We start from the raw sequence: 21,770 nt of genomic DNA, 5'->3' as shown, positions 1-21,770 counted from the left end.
ATTCAAGGTTTTGAGAAAGTGGCAGGCCTAATGTGCTCTGCAGATGAGCACTCTAGGCCTGTAGGGTCAGCAGGACATGGGTGTTTTGACCCCTATTCCATTAAGAAGTCAATGTGATGATTCTGTATAGATTGAGGATTAAGTACAAATCTCACAAATGACAACCTAGTTTTAGGTGAGTATGCTCTTCTCTGTGTAGCTTTAATGTGTCATTCATGATTCTTACAAGCACAAGGTACCTGTTGGGACCTTTATGAACGTTTAGGTATCTTTTTTATATTGTCTTCAGTGTTTTTGTAACTGAAGTGCAGATTTTTAAACTAGAGAGAGAGAGAGTGAGAGAGAGGTGGGTGAAAGAACTTTTAAGTGGTAGGGAGCTTATTCAGGTGTGTGAGATCATGTTAGATCAGAGTGGAGCCATGTGGATTTGGGGGTTTGACATGCTCTTTGAGTGTGAGCAAGGTAAGATTTATGAAGGGATTCAGAGAAACCATATAGCCAAATTTTAGTCCTGGAGGTGGGATTATTAGAATCATGGGAGAGTGCTAAACCAATAGGGATTATACAGCACCTTGGGGAGGGGGGAATGGAAGGTATTCAGACTCAATTCAGACAGCTAGAGCACAAATCTGATTCCTTATATCAAGAGTCTCTCACCAGCATCAAGGAACTTCCCTTGAGGAGTCTGAAGGTGGGAAGGGTAGTGCTTGCACTCCTAAGGATGGTTGGGGAGGATATAGTCTAAGGTTATGTTTGATGCAGTTTTAACTTTAATTTTGTGCCAGTGTGCCTTTACATATTGTCCAGATTGGTAAGTCCCTTTCAAGACATCACCCTCAAAAATACAAAGGCTCTTTCTTTTTGTTTCTAAGCCAAAAATAAAAAACTAAAACCTGCCCTCTTTCTTCTCAGCCGACCGGCCACCTCCTTCCTCTGGATCTCATCACCATGGAAATCCTTCAAGCACATCCTCTGGAAGAACTACAAGTGGTACTGCATCACACTCGTCCTCCTCCTCCTCTTACTTTTGTTTTTGCTCCTCTTCCTATACTCCTTACCGGTAAGTGCCTCGTCTTTTATCTCGACTGGCAATTTTCCTTTTCTTTACAGCTTACTTTTTTGTTTAGTTTTTAAAATTTTTGTATAAATATTTGTCAGTCTGTATATCTGACAGTTAATGTCTTCCAAGTTCTCTTAGTGTAAGTTATTATATACACATGAAACCCTAGTAGGTTTAGCACTTTGTTTTGATAATAATATACACATAAAACTCATGTGATCATCCTTAAGTTAGACTATCAACTGACCAACTGTACCTCCAAGTATACAAGTCTGGGGACTGGGAAGTAATCAGGTTTGATCCAACAAAGGGGAAGGTAGCTCCATTTCCTTGGTCCAGGAGCCCTCAACCAGCATCAAAGTATCTCCATTGAAGCTCGCAAAAACTTTTGGTAAAAGATGAAGCTTGCTTTTAACCCCTTGACTGTCGCAACCCCCAATCCTGAGGTGTCTCGTGGTGTCGCAAAATTTAAAAAAAAAAAAAAAATATTTTTTCTTATGAAATGATAGAGAATCTTTTTCCGATTGTAATGACACCAAAAAAACGAAATTTGATGGAAAACTGACGGAATTACGCTCTCGCGAAGTTAGCGACCTTGGCGATATTTACAAATCGGCGATTTCGCCCATTTTGAGCCATATTTTCGGCTAATTCCTTTGTTTCAGTCGACCAAACTCGTAGTTATTTCTTTAGAACTCCATTTTTTCTATCGATTGAGTACAAGAAACTGCCCATTTACCAATTTCAACTACCCAATAACGTGGTCAGAAATTTGCAATTTGGCCAATTTCACGAAAATTAAAAAATATGACAATTTCAAAATAAGGTCCAGAATGAACAATGCGGATATTCCTGGCTCTAAAATAACATTTTCTTTGTTCATCAGTCATGTCTCCAGGCCCCTCTGATATTACTCTTGCTTTCTATTTTGATTTTTTATTCAAACAAAAAATAGAAAATTTACTATTATGATGCAGACTACTCTAATACTGTAATAATTGTATAAATAACATCAACCCATTCATGACTGCATATTAGAATGGCTAGTTAGACATTTATTGGATAGTGATGTCATTAGTTTACTTTTGAACATCGGCAAAAATCAGACATTTCCCCTACTTTGAGCTCCATTTCCGGGTTGTTGTTTTTATAGTAAAATCAGTCAAAATCATCTCTTTTTCTATAATATGTTTTCCATTCTATCAAATGAGACCAAGAAAACGAGAATACAACCATAAATACTATACGAAAATAGACCATAAAGTCGGCATTTTAATTAAAAAAAAACGGTCGGAGTTTTTTTTTCTCATTATGCACTGCGTGCTCCAGGATTTTTTTTATGTTGTGCACACTGACCACACAGACCCATTCTCTCACATGTGGGCCTACCAGCTTTCTCCTTGATTTGAAGCCGCTAGAATTTATGAGTATATATACGTCAAACATGGTACCTCGTAAGACGTATATATACGGCCGCGACATTCAAAGGGTTAAAAACAGCCAAGAAAGCTGTGTTGTGTTGGATAAGGTTGTAGATCATTTGTAGTACCTTCAGAATACAACCAAGAAAGTAGCCCGCCTCATTCAATCCTGGGCAAATTTTACGCATGCTGCCATTGTTAAAAGATTACTGATAAATAGATTCCTGGGTTCTGGGCCTGATATGCTCAGGCATGTTAGTGGCTTTCTTTGTGCTTAAAAATATTTTATAATATGTACATCATACAGTGTAAATTTTGCAAAGAAATAAATATTTGAATTTGAATAGTTGACTTGTGGGCTATATGGTTGGACTTGGAAGTGAGCTGAAGTATTATAATGAACAGCTCTTGGCTTGTAAATTCAACAGTGTTCAACATGAGATACAGAGGAATTTAGGGGAATAATATAAAATAATAATATATTAACATTTATTACAAACATAGTGAGTCTAATAGTGACAGTGCTGATACAGAAAATGGTGTAAATCAAAATCCCATATCTTTGTGGTATTGATGAGCTCTTCCTTGTATACTGACACGTTCTTCATAAACTCTTTTGAAATGTTATTCCATATTTCATGACAATACAGTTGTTGCCAGTGTTAACACATTTAGATCACAGCTATATTTTCTGTCATCATGGAATTGTAAAACCCAAGTCAAAATATGAAAATATTTTCTGCCTTTCCAAGTCTCCAATGTTCTAGCAAAATTTATCATACGTTCCTTTACTTCTCATAATCCTCAGTAGCATTGTGTATAACATTCATATTACTATTCTTGGTTATTCATGTCATAAAATAAATAAAATTTCCTGTTTTATTACTGTTATATAGAGTTTTCTGATTTTTTCACTATTACTCTGCACTTTGTAAATGCAGTATAATTATAATCCATCAAGAACAAAAAGGCACAATTCCATGATTGGAACAATACCCAAGTAACCTGTACATAGCAGAAAGAAAATTATAACTACGTTTCAGTCCAACTTGCACCAGTAACGTCATAATGAGTTTTTCTCCTACGTGTGGATTATTGGCGTATAGTCTATCATTTTTACTTCCTAGCTGTGATCACATCTCAGTTACAGTATACACATGGGACAAAGTGTTAAGCCCATAGAGGCCATTTAGAGCCTAAGGAAATGGAAGACAATCAGGTTTGATCCAAGGAGGAGACAATCAGGTCCAGTTCCATGGAGAAAGATCCTCCTTTAAGGGGCAACATTTCTCATTACCTGCCTCAATCATTTTTTTTCTTGTATACATTTGAATCTTTCTTTCAACACACCAGCCATATCCCACTGAGGTGGGGTGGCCCAAAAGGAAAAACGAAAGTTTCGTATTTTAAATTTAGTAATATATACAGGAGAAGGGGTTACTAGCCCCTTGCTCCCGGCATTTTAGTCGCCTCTCGACACGCATGGCTTACGGAGGAAGAATTCTGTTCCACTTTCCCATGGAGATAAGAGGAAATAGACAAGAACAAGAACTAGAAAGAAAATAGAAAAAAATCCAGAGGGGTATGTATATATATGCTTGTACATGTATGTGTAGTGTGACCTAAGTGTAAGTAGAAGTAGCAAGACGTACCTGAAATCTTGCATGTTTATGAAATAGAAAAAAAGGACACCAGCAATCCTACCATGTAAAACAATTACAGGCTTTCGTTTTACACTCATTTGGTAGGACGGTAGTACCTCCCTGGGCGGTTGCTGTCTACCAACCTATTACCTATAATACATTTGAATACCTTTAATTTTTTGTGTTTGCTTAAGTCTTGCCCAAAACAGTGTTCTCTTGAGTTATGATGGTCTTGAGTTAAAATTTGAGTTACAATTTACTCTCATAAAGGAATTTAAAGTTGTGATGAGAAAAGTCAAGATACAATATGTGTATAATGGTTGGTATACGTGGGTGGGCCTCAGCCCAGACACAGACAGGGTATGTGGGAGGGAGGAGGTGGAAGGAAGGAAGGAAGGAATGGTGTATGTGTACCAGATATGGGCTCTGGGAGACTGTGGAGTGTAAATATTACATCTAAAGTCTACAATTCTTTACCAATCTATGTTTGCCCTTCCCTCTCTCCCTGCCCAACCAACACTCCTGCCCTGCTTGCCCTGTCTGTTGTGGTCTGCCGCCTGACCTGCCAGCTCTGGCCTACCTGCCCTTCCTAACACCACTAACTCTTCAAGTCTAATGCACATGTAATTTTAGAGTTTGAGTTGCAATAGTTTTGAAGTACGATATGCCTTTTGGAATGGATTAATATCATAACTCAAGGGACCACTACATAGGCTTTGTAAATGTATATTTTTATGCACGCCTGTCTTTATTGGGATTATACAGTGCCTGGGAGTTGGGGAATGGAATGCATTCGGGCTGGAACCTGAACTGGAGCACAGATTGAATATATAAATGGTATTCAATGCCATTGGGAGCACAGATTCAATTCCTTAGATCAAGAGCCTCTCACCAGAATCAAGGAACCTCCCTTGAGGGGATTATTATTATTATTATTATAATCAAGAAGCGCTAAGCCACAAGGGCTATACAGCGCTGCAGGGCAGGAAGGAAGCAAGGGCATCAGGTGGCAAAAGGGAGATGGACGAGTAATAGGTTACGGATAACAGCGGGGCAGTGGATGGTGAAAGGGTAAAGGGCAGCAAGAGACTGAACTAGAAAGGGCTGAGGGGAGTGCGAAAGGTATCATCATCAGAGTTTGTGGAGTAAATCAGTCGTTGTCAAGAAGTCAATGAGAGAGTCAGGATTAAAGGAGGACCCATCAGCAAGAAGGGAAGGTAAAGAGAGAGTAGTAGAATGAAGACGACGTTGGAGGTAAATTCTGCGTGCTCGTTGATAGAGAGGGCAGTCTAACAGAATGTGGCTAATCGATACTGGAACTTGACACTGCTCACAGAGAGGAACAGGGTGCCTCTCCATGAGATACCCATGAGTAAGACGAGTGTGGCCAATGCGAAGGCGGGAGAGAGTGGTCTCCCAACCTCGGCACTGATGACAAGAAGACAGCCAGTAACCTATGCTCGGTTTAATAGAATGAAGTTTGTTACCGAGCAGAGTTGACCAACGTTGTTGCGAACGGGTGTGAACGTGGGTAGCTATTGCAGCAAAATTGTCCAGAAATGGAACACCTCTATAGGAAATTGGTAGGTCATGTACTGCTGACCGCGCAGCAGTGTCTGCCTGTTCATTGCCCTGTACGTTGACATGACCAGGGACCCAACAAAAAACAATATCTTTATGCTTGGTAGAGATACGGCATAGCCAAAGTTGGATACCGAGAACTAGGGGGTGAGATGTATCAAATTTTCGTACAGCCTGTAGAGCACTAAGGGAGTCTGAGACTACCACAAATGATGACACAGGCATAGATGCGATACGAATAAGTGCTGCAAGAATGGCATACAATTCAGCAGTAAAAATGCTAGCCGAAGAGAGTAAATGCCCTCACACGACGCTGTCCGTAAACAATGCTGCGAATCCGACACCGTCTGAAGACTTAGAGTCATCTGTGTACACAGCGATGGCATGAGAATGAAAGTGGAAGTGATCAAGAAAAAGAGAGCGGGAAGCCACCGTAGACAGTTGGGCTTTCGAGCAAGGGAGTGAGAAAGAACAGACCTGAACAGCTGGAACTTCCCAGGGGGGTAGGGAAAAGTGAGATGCTACATGAAGATATAAAGGTGGTAACTGAAGGGAAGACAAGAGCGAATGTAGGCGAAAAGAAAAGGGATGGAGCAAACAGGGGCGGCGAACAAATAAAGAATGTCTACTAATATCGGTGACCATTCTATAAATGGAAGGATTGTGGAGATCGTGAGAGCGTACATAGTAGCGAAGGCAATGGGCATCATGGCGATCAGACAAGGATGGAACATTCGCTTCTGCATAGAGGCTCTCAACAGGGGAAGAGCGAAAAGCACCAAGGCATAAACGTAATCCTTGGTGATGGATAGAGTTAAGGCTAGAGAGAGTAGCAGGAGAGGCCGCGGAATAAATCTGGTCACCATAATCGAGTTTCGATAAAACGAGGGTTGAATGTAGGCGAAGCAGAGTTTGACGATCAGCTCCCCAGGAAAGATGAGCAAAGGTTTTAAGAAGGTTTAGCCGGCTGTGACAAGTTGCCTTCAGAGAGGTAATGTGACGTTTCCAGGATAACCTACGGTCAAAGAGAAGGCCTAGAAACCTGACTGTCACGTTCGGGGATACGGGAGCCATAGAGATACAAAGGATGATCGTAGATGACAGAGCGTCTAGTGAAAGTAATTTGGCGAGTTTTGGTACTGGAAAATTTAAACCCATGCGTGGTGGCCCAAGTGGAAACACTGTCGACCGCATGCTGGAGAGAAGCTGCAATGAGATGAGTCAGCGCCTGCACAAGCAATAGCGAAGTCATCAACATAGAGTGATGACCAAATATTGGGTGGAAGAACAGAGCCCAAATCATTTATAGCAAGGAGAAAAAGTGTTGTGCTTAGAACACATCCCTGAGGGACACCTTCAGCTTGGACAAAGTCCAGGGAAAGCACATTATTGACTCGAACACGGAAGTGTCTGTCAGTTAAAAAGTTCTTAAGAAAGGATGGTAGATTGCCTCGGAAGCCTAAGGAGTGGGCCTGGGCCAAAATATTATACCTCCAAGTTGTGTCATATGCCTTCTCAAGGTCAAAAAATATGGCAATAACTGAGTGATTACGAACATTACGAACATACGTATCCAAGCGTAGTAAGGGGTCTATGGTAGAAAGGCTCTTACGAAAGCCATATTGACTTGCGGAGAGACTGTTGTGTGTCTCTAAATACCACATTAAACGTCGATTTACCAGACGTTCCATCACTGCAAACTGCACTAGTAAGAGCGATGGGACGATAGTGGGAGGCATCATGTCCTGTAGTACCCGGTTTACGGAAAGGGAGAACAATGGCAGATTTCCACAGCTGGGGAAGAACGCCTTGTGCCCAAATAAGATTGAAGAGGTGTAAGAGGACTACAAGGGCTGACCGATGTAAATGTTGTAACATACGAATATGAATGTCGTCAGGCCCAGCTGCCAATGATTGGCAAGCTGAGAGCGTTGCCTCTAGTTCTTGAAGTGTAAAAGGCACATTATACTGTTCTTCTCTGAGAGAAGAAAAGTCCAAGGGTACTAACTCTCTGGCAGACTTTGAGGAAAGAAACGAGGGGCATAGATGGAGCCCCCGGGAAATACGGACCAGATGTGTGCCAAGTTGAGTGGCAACGTGAAGAGGGTTTGCTACATCAACACCGGCGACCTGTAGAACAGGAGCCGGGTCAGGAGAGTATTTACAACTCAATTTCCTCACTTTTTTCCAGACTGCACTCAGAGGAAGCAGAGGTGATGGTGGAAACAGTCTCGCCAGCAAGTGCGTTTAGCATCACGGATGACACGGCGAGCGATCGCACGCTTCTGCTTAAAATCAAGAAGTCTCTCATTGGTTCTATTGTATCGGTACCTGCCCCATGCAGCGCATTTCAAACGTACTGCACGAGCACAAGCAGGATTATTATTATTATTATCAAAAAAGAAGCGCTAAGCCACAAGGACTATAACAGCACAAGCAGGAGACCACCAAGGCACGCACTTCTGAGAATGCTTGCCTGAGGTTTGGGGTATAGAATGAGAAGCTGCGGTATAAACTGACATCGAAAAGAGGTGTAGAAGCTCATAAATGGAGGATGAAGAAGGAACCTCACTAAAAGCAGTGAGCTGCGAGTTAAGGTCCCAATTTGCCCGATCAAATTGCCAGCGAGGGCTACGGAAAGGTGGTGAATATGAAGGAGAAGTAAGAATGATTGGAAAATGATCGCTGTCATGTAAGTCCGATAGAACAGACCAGGTGAAGTCTAGCGCAGTGGAGGAAGAGCAGACTGATAGATCGATGCAAGAGAGAGTATGAGTATGAGGATCAAAATGGGTGGGAGTACCCGTATTTAAAACATGGAGGGGGTGAGAGGTGAGAAAAACCTCCAACTGGATGCCACGTGAGTCACAATGAGACCCCCCCCAGAGGAAATGGTGGGCGTTAAAATCACCAAGTAACAGAAGTGGTGGTGGTAAGGATGAAACAAGAAAGGCAAAGGCTGGGATAGAAAATGCTCGAGAAGGAGAGAGATATAAAGAACATATTGTAAACCACTTATTCAAGTGGATACGGGCTGCAGTGTAATGCAGCGAGGTATGGACAAATAGTTGACAGTACGGAATATCATTGCGTAGAAGAAGGGCACTTTCATTAAAGGTCCCATCTGAGAAAGGATCCGAAGAATACAATAAATTATAGCCTGAGATAGGTTGGAAAACAGCCGAGTGTAATTTTGGTTCTTGTAAGCAAGCACCAACAGGGGAAAACTTGGAAAGCAACATCTGAAGCTCACCCCGATTACCCCTGAGGCCGCGGATATTCCACTGTAAATAGGCCATGATTGGCGATGAAGAAAATACCAGGAATCCGTAGGGAAAGGCACCTACGGACTAGAGGGGTTAGAAAAGTCAACGTGTGGTTGCATTGGAAGACGTTCAAGCAGCGAAGGAGCGGAGCGTTGCGAAGAATGGGGTTGTGAAGATGGAGGAGAGGGAAGAGAAGGAGCAGGAAGTGAATCAGCGTCCATTGAAGGTTTAGTCTCTGCAATATATTCTGAAATGGCTTCAAGTGTTTCTGAATTCAAAAATGGATGGGAGACCATATTGGAGATAGAAGGAGGAGGGTGAGTAAAGATTGGGACAGTAATGGACTGTACCAAAGTAGAGGGGAAGGGAAGAGTGTAAGGGACTGGAGATGAAGTGTGGGGGGGGGGGCAGAAGAGGCAGAAACCTGGGAGGTGGCAGAAGAGGGAGAAACTTGGGAGGGGACGGGGGTGGAAGGCATAGTACGAGGAGGAGGGTGAATCTCCACACTTGTAATAGAGCCAGAGAGGGGAAGAACTAGATACAGAGACTGGAAAGGTAAAGTGTGGAGGTGGAAGAAGGGAAGGAAGGGGCAAAGAAGATTTGAGCAATGTGGATTTTTTGGACTTCTGAGAAGTAGAGGGGCGATTGGTATTAGGTGTCGTACGAGGTCTTGTCGATACTGGGGCTTGTGAGGAAGGACGCGAAGATGCGAGAACAGACTGAGTTGTAGTCGGGACGTCAGAGCCAAGGACAGAAAAAGGATTAGGTGCCAGAGTGGCTATGGGAGGGGTAACAACAGAGGAGGCTGCAGAAGATGGGACCCCAGAAGTGGGGGGGATGTTTTGAAACACGAGAATAAGAAACACGGGGTAGTCTCCCTTGGAGGCGGAGATGAGTAACTGCCATAGCATAAGGGAGACCTTCTGCCTCTTTGAGGCAACGGATTTCACGTTCATTTAAGTAGACCTGGCAACGGCGGGAGTACGAAGGGTGAGCTTCATTACAATTAAGGCAAGATGGAGGTTGACTGCAAGATGTATTAGAATGGGCGTCGGCACCACAGACTGGGCATTCGGCCATAGATCTGCAATATTTCACTGGGTGACCAAAACGCCAGCAATTTCTACACTGTTGCGGTGTAGGTATCACCTTTCAAACTTGTAACCGATGTCCCGCGACATATACAGAGGACGGGAATTCTCGGCTGTCAAAAGTTAAACGAGCCACATTGCTAGGGTAACGTCTCCGCCTATGGCCAGGAAGGACATAAGTGTCTACTTTGAGGATTGGGAGATCCTGGAGTTCCAGCTGTTCAAGAATGTCATTGCCACATGACTGGAAATTCTGTTGGACTATGGTATGGAGCAGAATGACAGTACCACTACAAGAATTGAGAGAAAGATGTTTTTCAATAGTGATAGGAGTAGTATCGATATTTGAAAGGAGAGAAAGATCATGAGCTTGGGTAGCATTCTGGACAGTGACGATGAGCGTACCGCTCTTGAGAGCATGAAATGAAATATCTCTACCAACATGACGCAGGAGCGCTTTGCCAATACTATGGTCAGAAAGGTAGGCAGAAGAAGAAGTCGGTCTTAAAGTAAAGAATTTAGTCCTTTGTGTGGTCCGAAACTGAGCGTGGAGAGGGAGTGCTTGACGTGTCGGTCTTTGCCGAGTAGAATGGGAAGGTAACGAAGGAGCACCATCAGGAGATTGACGTTGGCGTTTAGGAGTAGGACCGGAGTTGGTCCAGCGTGAAATGGGCGGGCGATTCGAAAATTGCCGTACCGTAGAGGGAGAAGCCGGAAGCATAGTCAAAGGAGAGCAGAGTTCAGACAAATCGAAGGAGTCAGTCGAAGCCCCGGTACCTGAAGCGGGTGAGGAAACAGCACCAGCAAGAGGTACAGGGGCATCAGGAGTGTCCGAAGAGTGGTCTAAACACAAGGCAGGGTCAGAATGGGGTGCGGTATCAAGAAGGGGCCCAGGGGTAGTGGGTTCATGGATTGGGTTCTCCATGGTTAGGTTACTCTTTTTTTCTTAAAAACAAAAAGCAAAGAAAGAAAAGAAAATAAAAAAAGAATAAAAAAAGGGGGGAGCGGGGAGGAATAGTTCCCAGGAGGAATGAAAGGGCCGGAAATCTCCCTCCGCGCCCAAGAGGACCTCAGCACCGCTAGTAGCGCAGATGCAGCATGGAACCCGTGCCATACCCTACCCTTCATGCTGGTAAACCAGCAATCCGGGATAGCAACCTCACATCTGCCGAGCTACCTCGGTGGACAAAAGAGAGGGCGGCCGGATATCTGCCACAAAGCATACCTCCTTCGGCCACCACCCCCGGAATCCGAAAGGTGGCTTCCAGAGATACACTCGTCGCCCGAAAGACACCCAAAGCTACTCCGGGATACCGGAGAGGGATCGGGACATCCCCAGGCGATCCAGATTCCACGGCAAACTACGCCACCGCCAAGAACCTCAACGGAATGGGATGGACCCCGGTATCCTTTCCTCTACCTAGGAACTAGCGCGCCTGTGGGAGAAATCCCAAAGGCCAAAAAGAGGAAGGGCAAAAGGGAGGGGTGGGGAGATTGGGGGGTAATTAGGTTCGGTCTGAGGAAGAAGACCGACAGGTCTAATTCCTCAGACCAAGAGCCTCTTCACCACGCCAAGGAGCCCCCCCCCCCCCTTGAAGAGGCCTTCTTTTTTTCAGCATTCACAACTCATGCCTCATACCCATACAAGAGCGTTGGTATAACTATACTCTCATACATTCATGGATAAAGTTCTGTCTCCACAGACTCCTCAGTGCACCACTCGCCTTTTTCCCCTTGACAATTCTATGATTTACCTCATCTTTCATAGACCCCATCTGCTGACACGTCCACTCAAATATGTGAATACATTCACCTCCTCCGTACTTTCTCCCTCCAAATGATCTCATGCCAGCAAAGCTGAATACAGACAGTGAAACCATAATCACAAATCAGCACTGAACCTACAAGGGTCATACAGCACTTCCAGGCAGGGAAGGATGCAGGGGTATTGGGTAGCAAGAGAGGGATGATTATTAAGTCATGGAGAGCAGTGGATATTGCAGGGGTAGCAAGAGATTGAGGTAGAAAGGGCTGTGAGGAGCAGCAAAACTTAAATTTATTGAGTTTTATTATTAATGGTAATACTTTATAAAACACTTATATGACAATATAGAATTTTTGTAGGTTTCAGTATCTAGTTTCTATAGCTTTGTTTTGTACTATCCATTTATTATTACTTGCTAATTATGGTTTTATGATTGCAGGGTGCCACCATTGATTATCTCATCGGTGTGGATTAGACGAAGACTTCACAGACACACAGTACTCTTAATATGAGATTGAAACATTTTTAATTTTTAAACTAGGAATAAGAAGAAACTAAGGTTATATTTATTTTTTTTTTTTCCATGTAGAATTGAAAAGATGAATTTATTTAAAAAACAATTTCCGAATCATGTGAAAACTGGACAGAACACTACAAGCATGGGGGGCTCTATTCCTGAAATTGCACATTCTTTCCAACAAACATTAATCTTAATAAGATTAAAGTGTACTTGCACACTCCTACACAGTATACAGTACCGGTGACAAATGGTTGTTTAAAGTTTTACTGCCAGTCAAAAAATTCTAGTGATACTAATACTCTATTAGTACTGTACTTTTACTTTTAAAAATATGGTTTTATGCAAAATAGAATTTCAAATAATTAAAGTCATAAGTTAATGAACTGCTACCTCGATAGATTTATGGTAAAAATGTTGCAGAGGTACAGTAGTAATAGTTTAATTTTACTGTTTATTTTTATTATACAGTATTCACAAGTCCTAAACCCATATGGTAGTAGTAGTGTGCCCTGACTGGTAAGCCATGGGCTCTGGTTCAATTCCTGATACTGTATGAACAAGTACACAGCTCACTTTGTTCAATTTTCTTTTGCATAGCATTAAATTATAGGTACTACTAGGGTTAATGAAGGGGGTTTGAGGTCATCCCAGAACTACATTAGATTGTGTGATATTGTGACCATAGTGTACAGTACATTGCCTCTCAAAATTTCATCTACATCTAGTTAAGAAATGTTAACCGAATATTTGGGATTAGAGATCAAAGTAATGAACACTGATGGGAAACAAAAATGCAGAATGGTAGATTGTATATTTTGACCTCCAGTTGAGGTCTTCAGCAGATAAAAAGTAATGAGGAGAGAGACTAGGTATTAATAGGGGTAGGATCTTTGTGGGTTCTTGATGACACCTTATCGATGGCTACCTATTTATGAACAACTCTCATATTAGCTTGTCCTTGTATAAACGAGTTTTGGGGATAATACACTTTTTCAACACATTGGCCATTTCTTAATGTAGGGAGACTCCAAAAAAGAAGAAACATTATGAACATAAAAATAAAGGATTGGGGAGAAATAAATTAGATCTGCTGTCTTTCACATTTCAAGTGGCAACCCTTGTTTAAGGGCTAGTTGATGCGAGGGTGTTCAAGTTGTGCGATTGCCTGATTAAACTCTGTGCCGGGATGTTTCTTTTAATGCATATTTGGCTATTATATCAGTTTGAAATTTCCTCTTCAATTATTATGATTTCAAACAAAAGTTGCATTAATTGAAACCATAACAAACAACATTTCAAAAGAAAATTTGAAACCAGATTTGATAACCAACCACAAATAACCCACACATAGAAGAGAGGAGCTTATGACGATGTTTCAGTCCGACTTGGACCATTTACAAAGTCACACTAAGGAGAAGTAGAGCAGGACGGGTATATATATGGTCCAAGTCGGACCGAAACGTCGTCGTAAGCTCCTCTCTTCTATGTAGGGTTATTTGTGTATCGTTCTAGTCACGGTATTGTGCCTTTTTTTTTTTTTTTTGTTATTTGATAACCAAATATGAATTTTAAAAAATAATCCCAGCACTATTTAATCAGGCACTCACACAGCCCAGACACCCTCACATCAACACCCTTAAACAAGGGCTGACATTTGGAGTATTAAAGACACATTGCTCCCCAATCCTGTGTTATGTTCATAGCAAGCAGAGAGCTAATACAGGACACCATAATAATGACCCTCTCCATTATGCACCACAAAAATTCAAACCCATTTTCAAGTATAACAAAATTATTCTAACCAGTATCCAGTTATCAATGTTTCTGATTTTTTTGACTGCCCTGTAATAGTTCACGCATTGTTTGTTGCTCTTATATTAGGCATTCTACCCAAAGTATTGGCAAGACATGTGCAACACTTGGATATCTTTATTGCCAAAACATGAAGCCTTCTGTGTAGGCAAAACCAGTTGAATACCGAGGTGATAATACTGGAGATAAAATTGTAGTAGTTTTGAGGTGATCAATCCCTCGACCTTCATAGATGGTCAGTCTCTTAGCCTAAAGGTGACAAGAGGCCACGGACATTCGTACTGGAAGTGTATCATGGTACATAACTGTTTGACATGACCTACTTCCATTAGTGATGTCATCTCTAGCTACACTTCACTTCCAGCTCCATTATACAAGCCTCTGGCCTCATGTCTATGCTTTAGGCAAAAAGGCTGACCATCTTCTGTCAAGACTGAGGGACTAATTACCTAAAACCTACCTCTCTACTACTTTCATCACCTTTTGTATTCGACTGAAAAAGCCTCCTTTACAGGCAAATGTCAATACTGTTGATCATTTATAACACTCAAAAAAACTACTGGCTCTAAAGATTCAAATAAGTTTAATATTTCTAAATTTAATTTTAGTTAGAGATCAGTAGTCATACACAATAAGTTTATATACTGGCTAGATGACCATAACAGTAGCACATGGACACAGCTAAAGCTCAAGTAAAAACAAAATGGTAACAAGAAAAAATAGTTCTACCAAAACTGTTCACTTTGAAGAGGGTACTATGATGTCTTATTATCCACCATTCCCCAGATAAGGTATGACCCCTACATGTTTACTGCTTCCCCCATGATATAAATAACCAGTGACTTAATTTACAACATATTAAACATCTAGCAACCATGGAAAAAAATGGTGTCCAGCCAAAAGGTGGAGTAAAGGACAATTACAGAGTGGAATATATTGAGACATTTCAGCCTGTTTACCTGGAGAGAGTTTCGGGGGTCAACGCCCCCGCGGCCCGGTCTGTGACCAAGCCTCCTGGTGGATCAGCGCCTGATCAACCAGGCTGTTGCTGCTGGCTGCACGCAAACCAACGTACGAGCCACAGCCCGGCTGATCAGGAACTGACTTTAGGTGCTTGTCCAGTGCCAGCTTGAAGACTGCCAGGGGTCTGTTGGTAATCCCCCTTATGTGTGCTGGGAGGCTGTGGAAGAATTGACTTAAGAAACCTGTTCTAGAGGTGAAATATCTCAAAGTTCCACTCTGCAACTCCCCTCCATTTAGAAATCAATAAACATGAGCCGAGACAAATACATATACCTAACAGATTATATACATAATCAAAAGTCACACACATGAATCAATACCCATTACTAAAAAACAGTATAATGTATATGTAAAATATACATAAAAGTCACTGGACTTCCAATTAGAAAATACTTATGATTGCTACTGTATGTAACTATTTTAAAATGACAATCAGTGAATATTCTAGCTGCCAACTTTTACACTTTTATACTCAAACTGAGGATTTTGTATGTATTTTTGTACTTTACATATGTAATACTCTGTGATTTGCAATGCTTTAAATTTTTTAACCCCCATCTGTGTAATGTATATGCTCTATTCATAACTAACCTACAATTACAGAAACAAATAGTCACAATATTATGGCTGGAACAATTCACCAAAAACCCACACTTAGGAGCAGAAAATTAGGATGACATTATGTCCATCCTGGACTTTTGTCAAATCACAGTTGAGCAAGAAAAATGCAGCAGCAGCAATAATAGTAATAATAATTACAAATGAAGTGCTAGTAGTAATAATAATGACGAGAAGCAGCAACAGTAATGGCACAACAGGTGGTAAAAGACTAAGTACTGAAAAAAATTAGTGATAGTTGTAGGAGTGGTTGCGTAAATGAGCAAGAAAACAAGAGCACAGTACTAACACAACTGGCCCATGGGCCTAGGGTGAAACATCCCCATGGGACACAAACCTTGAGACAAAACCTAACAGGGCAAAGAGTCATCTTTTGCCTTGATAGGTTTTGTCCAGTGGGGGTTTTGCCCTACACCCGTAAGCTAGTTTCCCTCCTACAGTGCTCCTCTAGTCACCTGTTCTTTTACACTACCACTATTTCTAATTCTGTCACTACTAGTCTACTACCACTTATTTTACCATTACTGTTGCTACTTCCATACTGCTATTACTACCACTGCTGTGCTACTATTACTACTGCCCCTCCCTCTCCCCAGTTTTGTCTTCCAGCCTTTGCCTTTTTCTCTCTCACTTGTGATCTGACATTGGTCAAGGACAGACCAGTGTCATCCTAGTGTTCCTCTCTTAAGTGCAGGTTTTTTGTGAATCAGGAAATATTTTGCTGTCATGAAACATTATTAAGTAGCAAGCAAGACAAATATATTGGTTTAAGTGTCATCCCTGATTTGTGAGTTAGTTGTGAATTTTTTCAGACAGTATTGAGACTTATTCTACATTGTGTGAATCAAATCTGATTTTATTTCAAGTGGTGCAAGTGTTGAACGAGTTATTTTGTAGCCTACTGTATATGATAAAGCCACTACAGTAATATTCTGACCTGGTTAATGTCTTTCAAAGCATATTACATTATTGGTCAAAAATCAAAGGTAATCAATTTGGGTGATAAATCCAATTAGTTTTGAAATGTGAAGTTTGAAAAATTTTACATATAGCTATTAATTTTTTGTTTATTCCTTTTATTTCTGTTGTGCAGCAACTTTTATAGTATTTAAAGCTAATTAACGAGTTAATACCCCTAAGTACTAACTAGTTACTATTTCCACATTTCAAATGTCATTGTTTGAGACTATTACAAAATTTTATTTAAAAGATTTAATGTGCAAAGTATATTTATAAAATGACCTAGCACAATACTTGATGTATAATGAACTAAGCTTATTATATTGTCAAACATTTTTCACAATGTGCAGTTTTCTAGTATTAGATCACTGCCTGTAAATAAGTAAAGCAGAAAGTTCATTTAATGAGCTTTGAACTTACACGATTCTTGATTGTTGAAACTATTCCTGTTGTCCCTGTATATACTAGATATAGTTGTTAATGCTGTATCAATGGGTATGGTGGAAATGTCATACGTGTAATCTGTCTGTGATAGAGCTCTTAATACAGTATAGTTCAATGAGGCAGGTTCACATGAACAAAATACATTTTTTTGTCGTATTAAAACCAATTTTTATCCTTTGAATAAAAATGCAGGTGAAAGGAAGACCTAAATTCATGTGTTGGCTGTGATGCTATTTATGATAGTGGAATTCTAATGAAAGTTATTCACATGTATCAAGGAAATGGGTAAATATAATACCTAAGCTTTTGTATTTTAAAAAAGACCCCTTCTGAGACACAGAAAAGTAATTGAAACATGTACTTGTAACTCTTAAACTGTGGGGGCACACATGCACTGCTGTGTAGGGAAATGGGTATGGCATATATATATTAGTTACAATTTCTAATAGGTTTTATTTAAGCTCAACACTTATTTTCTGGACAACAAAAATATTGATTCTAATGGTAAATTTATATCCAGTAAGAAAATGCTTGTGCTTTGTTTCCCATTAGAAAGGCTCTTTAATAACCAAGTGGACCTCATGGCAAGAAAATAATCAATGGGAAGCAACTATTAGTGCTATTTATCATACAGTATAATAGTATTCCAGACAACAGCAACAGTGATGCTGTAGAACAGATTTTCTAAGATTTTTTTGGTCTTCATATAAGTCAGATCACTTACGTGGTTTGTCTAACTGACTTCACAGGACCAGGCCCAAGGGTTGTGCACATAGTCAAGTCTACTCTTATCTTTGGTTAGTCACACACATTATTCACACACTATAAGAACTAGGTAGTTTTAGATGGGCCCTCTTGTTCTTGACTTGCCATTCTTTGGACATATTATGGCTGTAGCAAAAGTATTAATACAATATTTTATATTCAGTATGTTGTATACAATAATATTTGTTTCAAGTAGTGCAATTTAATTGTATGATATATAAATATTCAGATTTGAATTAAAGTATAAGTGCCAATTAATAATTAGAAAAATAAACTGTTTTAAGAGGACTAACTATGGTTTTTCCCCTTAATTCTGAATGAAATCCCATTATCTTTGTTTTCTTCTCTAAATTCTGCACTAACATATCTGGCCAGAAGTTTAATGTTGCTAAGAATATAGCAATTTGTTGATTTTATCAATTGTTTGAGGCTTAGACTTGAGCACAATTCCTTGTGAATTTACAGCTTCCTCGTCAATATTACAATTTACTTCGCAGAATGGTAATGTGTTCAGATTTTTTAACTGTTTTATTTTATACTCTTTTTACACATTTTACAATATCATAAGACAAACTGCCTAGTGCAGGACTGGCAAGATGACCCACTGTGCACAGTTTAAGGGTTCAAACCTAGAATACAAAAGCTCTCGTTATTTTTTCCTAGTTTCCTTAAGTTTATATGAATAAAGGTTATATAATAAAAGTATCTGAATATCAGCCTTAATACTGTAGTATAATTAACAATCCTCAATTTCATGATACACAAACTAAACAAAAATGGGCAAAAAACTGATGGAGAAACATGTCCCAACACACAAATACGGTACTGAAATAATATAGATAGTAATTACAGTACTGTACATCTCCTTTCTACTTCCTGCTGACAGGCACTCTACAACCAACCCACCTGGCTACAGGTTTAACTCTGTTCTTTAGACTGCTTTTTTTTTTTTTTTTTTTTTTTTTTTTTGGGGGGGGGGGGGGTCACAATTAGAGTACATCTCCAACAGCCATTCTTACCTGCTGGGTCAACTGAAATATGTTCTTACTCACCTGTTTAACTTGAAGGTTCAACTTTTGCAATTGCTGGTCAAGCCTCCTGGCCCACTCTGCTTAGGGCCACCAACTACTGATAAACATTGCTTCACCTTAAATATTACTTGCCACTACAGCTATTGTCTCAAACTGCCTGTGTGCTGCTGTCATCTTACCGAGTCACAGCATCACACGAGTCTGCTGCTGTAATGTCTGCTATACATGCTGCTTTAACTGGCACAACCTGCAGTAAACTGTCCATCAAGTGCTATAGGTCTGGTTCTCTACTTACCAGCTGCTCTTGGTATACTTCAAATTGCCAATGTAATATTTAAAATTAGCAGAGGACTAGGTAATCCACTGTCACAAATAATCAGTCCTAGTGATGCCATATGTTAGGCAAGAGTTGCTTGTGGAGAACAAGACTGCAATTGAAATCTTTGTATTTAATGCTGAGCTCTGCAAGGAATTAAAATATATATACTCGAAGAGTAATTACAAAGTACAAAATGGCTACTAATAGATGCTACCAAAACTCAACTTTTGCATTAACAGTAAATATACAAAAAATACAATCTACTTTTTATTAGTTTAAGCAACATCTGCTTCAGTTTACATTAGTAGTGCATAAAGAACTTATTAATCTTCATAGCCAGAAACACTGTACTTATATGCCAATGTATACACAAGCACAACAAAAATCTGTTTACACCAAATGACAAAGCAAGCTTAGGATATTTTCACGTCAAAAAAAAAAAAGTAGGTAAAATAGAAAAATTCTAAAAATATGCTACAAAATATCCAGGACTAAAAAAAATACGAGCTACTGAGAAAAGTTGGAACTGACGACACCCACACTGATTGCTAACATCAATTTAACAACTTGCATATTCTGGGTTCACAGGAACTGCACCTGCCCATGAAAGTAACTAACATCAGCGTTTAAATAATCTTCTGCTTCTCTTCCCTTGCATAATAAAAGGTTAAAAAATTAAAGTAACCTGGTTGCAATGTGCATACATTACTTAATATACATTGTGCATCAGTTTATCAACTTGTATTTTGTAATAAACAAAACATGTGAGGGTATCGGCAATGTTTGCAACTGTTCATCCCTCCAACCATCCTCTGCTCCTTAAAGCTCTATTTTTAGTATTGAATATGAATTTAAACCTGGTGTAAAAGGAGATCAGTCTTGAAACTTGTTATACAGGAATGTTTGGTGCTTGAAAATATGTCCTTGGGATACACAACATTTGATCTGCCGTGTCATCATCCACCTGTTTGTTGGTTAAAATGATGTACCACGCCAGATGTAAGGTTAACACTCGGATAGAATTTAATAAGAAAAATTCAAAGTCCATTAACCAGTAAACGGTCCAAGCAGATCTACGTTCACATGTGTAGTGCTACAAAAGTAGATCTACGTTTTTTTTTTTACATATTTTCAATAAAAAAAAAAAAGTAGATCAGTTTTTTTACACATTTTCAAATGTAAAAAAACAAAAAGATTACTTTTTTTACATACTTTCAAATGTTGAAAAAACGTATATATACGTTTGGACCGTTTACGGGTTAAGTAGTATTTGGATCAAAATCAATCAAATACACCGATGGAATTTCCCCATCACTAAAAAGAATTAGCTTTGCTAGATGTGGGTAGCTGAAACGGTGTACTCCCTGTTGTCTGTCCCTTCCTCACTACTACCCCCTTACCGACTGCTGCCACCAACACTTTAGAAATACAACTACAGTACAATAATTAGCCAGTTTACTATCAGATTTGCAAATCTGGATTCATTAGGATTCTTAGTTTTACCCTCCATTATATAGGTTTAGAAATGAATTTTCTGAGCTTGCTTTTCAATGAAATATACTAAATTTTTTTTTAATCAAGGAAACCACAACTTTAAGAGAGTTGTTTATTACCTGGAGTTTACCTGGAGAGAGTTTCGGGGGTCAACGCCCCCGCGGCCCGGTCTGTGACCAGGCCTCCTGGTGGATCAGCGCCTGATCAACCAGGCTGTTGCTGCTGGCTGCACGCAAACCAACGTACGAGCCACAGCCCGGCTGATCAGGAACTGACTTTAGGTGCTTGTCCAGTGCCAGCTTGAAGACTGCCAGGGGTCTGTTGGTAATCCCCCTTATGTGTGCTGGGAGGCAGTTGAACAGTCTCGGGCCCCTGACACTTATTGTATGGTCTCTTAACGTGCTAGTGACACCCCTGCTTTTCATTGGGGGGATGGTGCATCGTCTGCCAAGTCTTTTGCTTTCGTAGTGAGTGATTTTCGTGTGCAAGTTCGGTACTAGTCCCTCTAGGATTTTCCAGGTGTATATAATCATGTATCTCTCCTGCCTGCGTTCCAGGGAATACAGGTTTAGGAACCTCAAGCGCTCCCAGTAATTGAGGTGTTTTATCTCCGTTATGCGCACCGTGAAAGTTCTCTGTACATTTTCTAGGTCGGCAATTTCACCTGCCTTGAAAGGTGCTGTTAGAGTGCAGCAATATTCCAGCCTAGATAGAACAAGTGACCTGAAGAGTGTCATCATGGGCTTGGCCTCCCTAGTTTTGAAGGTTCTCATTATCCATCCTGTCATTTTTCTAGCAGATGCGATTGATACAATGTTATGGTCCTTGAAGGTGAGATCCTCCGACATAATCACTCCCAGGTCTTTGACGTAATAGAAATTTAGACTTTTAGAGAGATTAATGGGTTGGAAAAGGCTTAGTGAATTATCTAGCTTTTGTGAATTAATGGTTCAGACA

The 21,770-nt window shown here is 40.4% G+C and overlaps 1 protein-coding gene across 9 annotated transcripts in view; it reads left to right on the top strand.

Moving 5' to 3' along the window:
- The window catches only part of LOC128702808 (myoferlin), a 138,323-nt gene extending 119,631 nt beyond the window's left edge, over positions 1 to 18,692 (top strand). For all 9 annotated transcript variants that reach the window (XM_070102017.1, XM_070102016.1, XM_070102015.1 and 6 more), the window contains 2 exons: positions 913 to 1,060; positions 12,267 to 18,692. In XM_070102017.1, coding sequence (XP_069958118.1) covers positions 913 to 1,060; positions 12,267 to 12,302 — 184 coding nt within the window. In that variant the 3' untranslated portion in view covers positions 12,303 to 18,692. The remainder of the gene's footprint in view (positions 1 to 912; positions 1,061 to 12,266) is intronic.
- Positions 18,693 to 21,770: the final 3,078 nt, after the last annotated feature.

The sequence above is a fragment of the Cherax quadricarinatus genome, chromosome 79, assembly GCF_038502225.1.
Source record: "Cherax quadricarinatus isolate ZL_2023a chromosome 79, ASM3850222v1, whole genome shotgun sequence".
Lineage (NCBI taxonomy): Eukaryota > Metazoa > Arthropoda > Malacostraca > Decapoda > Parastacidae > Cherax > Cherax quadricarinatus.
The sequence above is the reverse complement of the archived record's forward strand: the minus strand, read 5'-3'. Positions and strand labels throughout refer to the sequence as shown.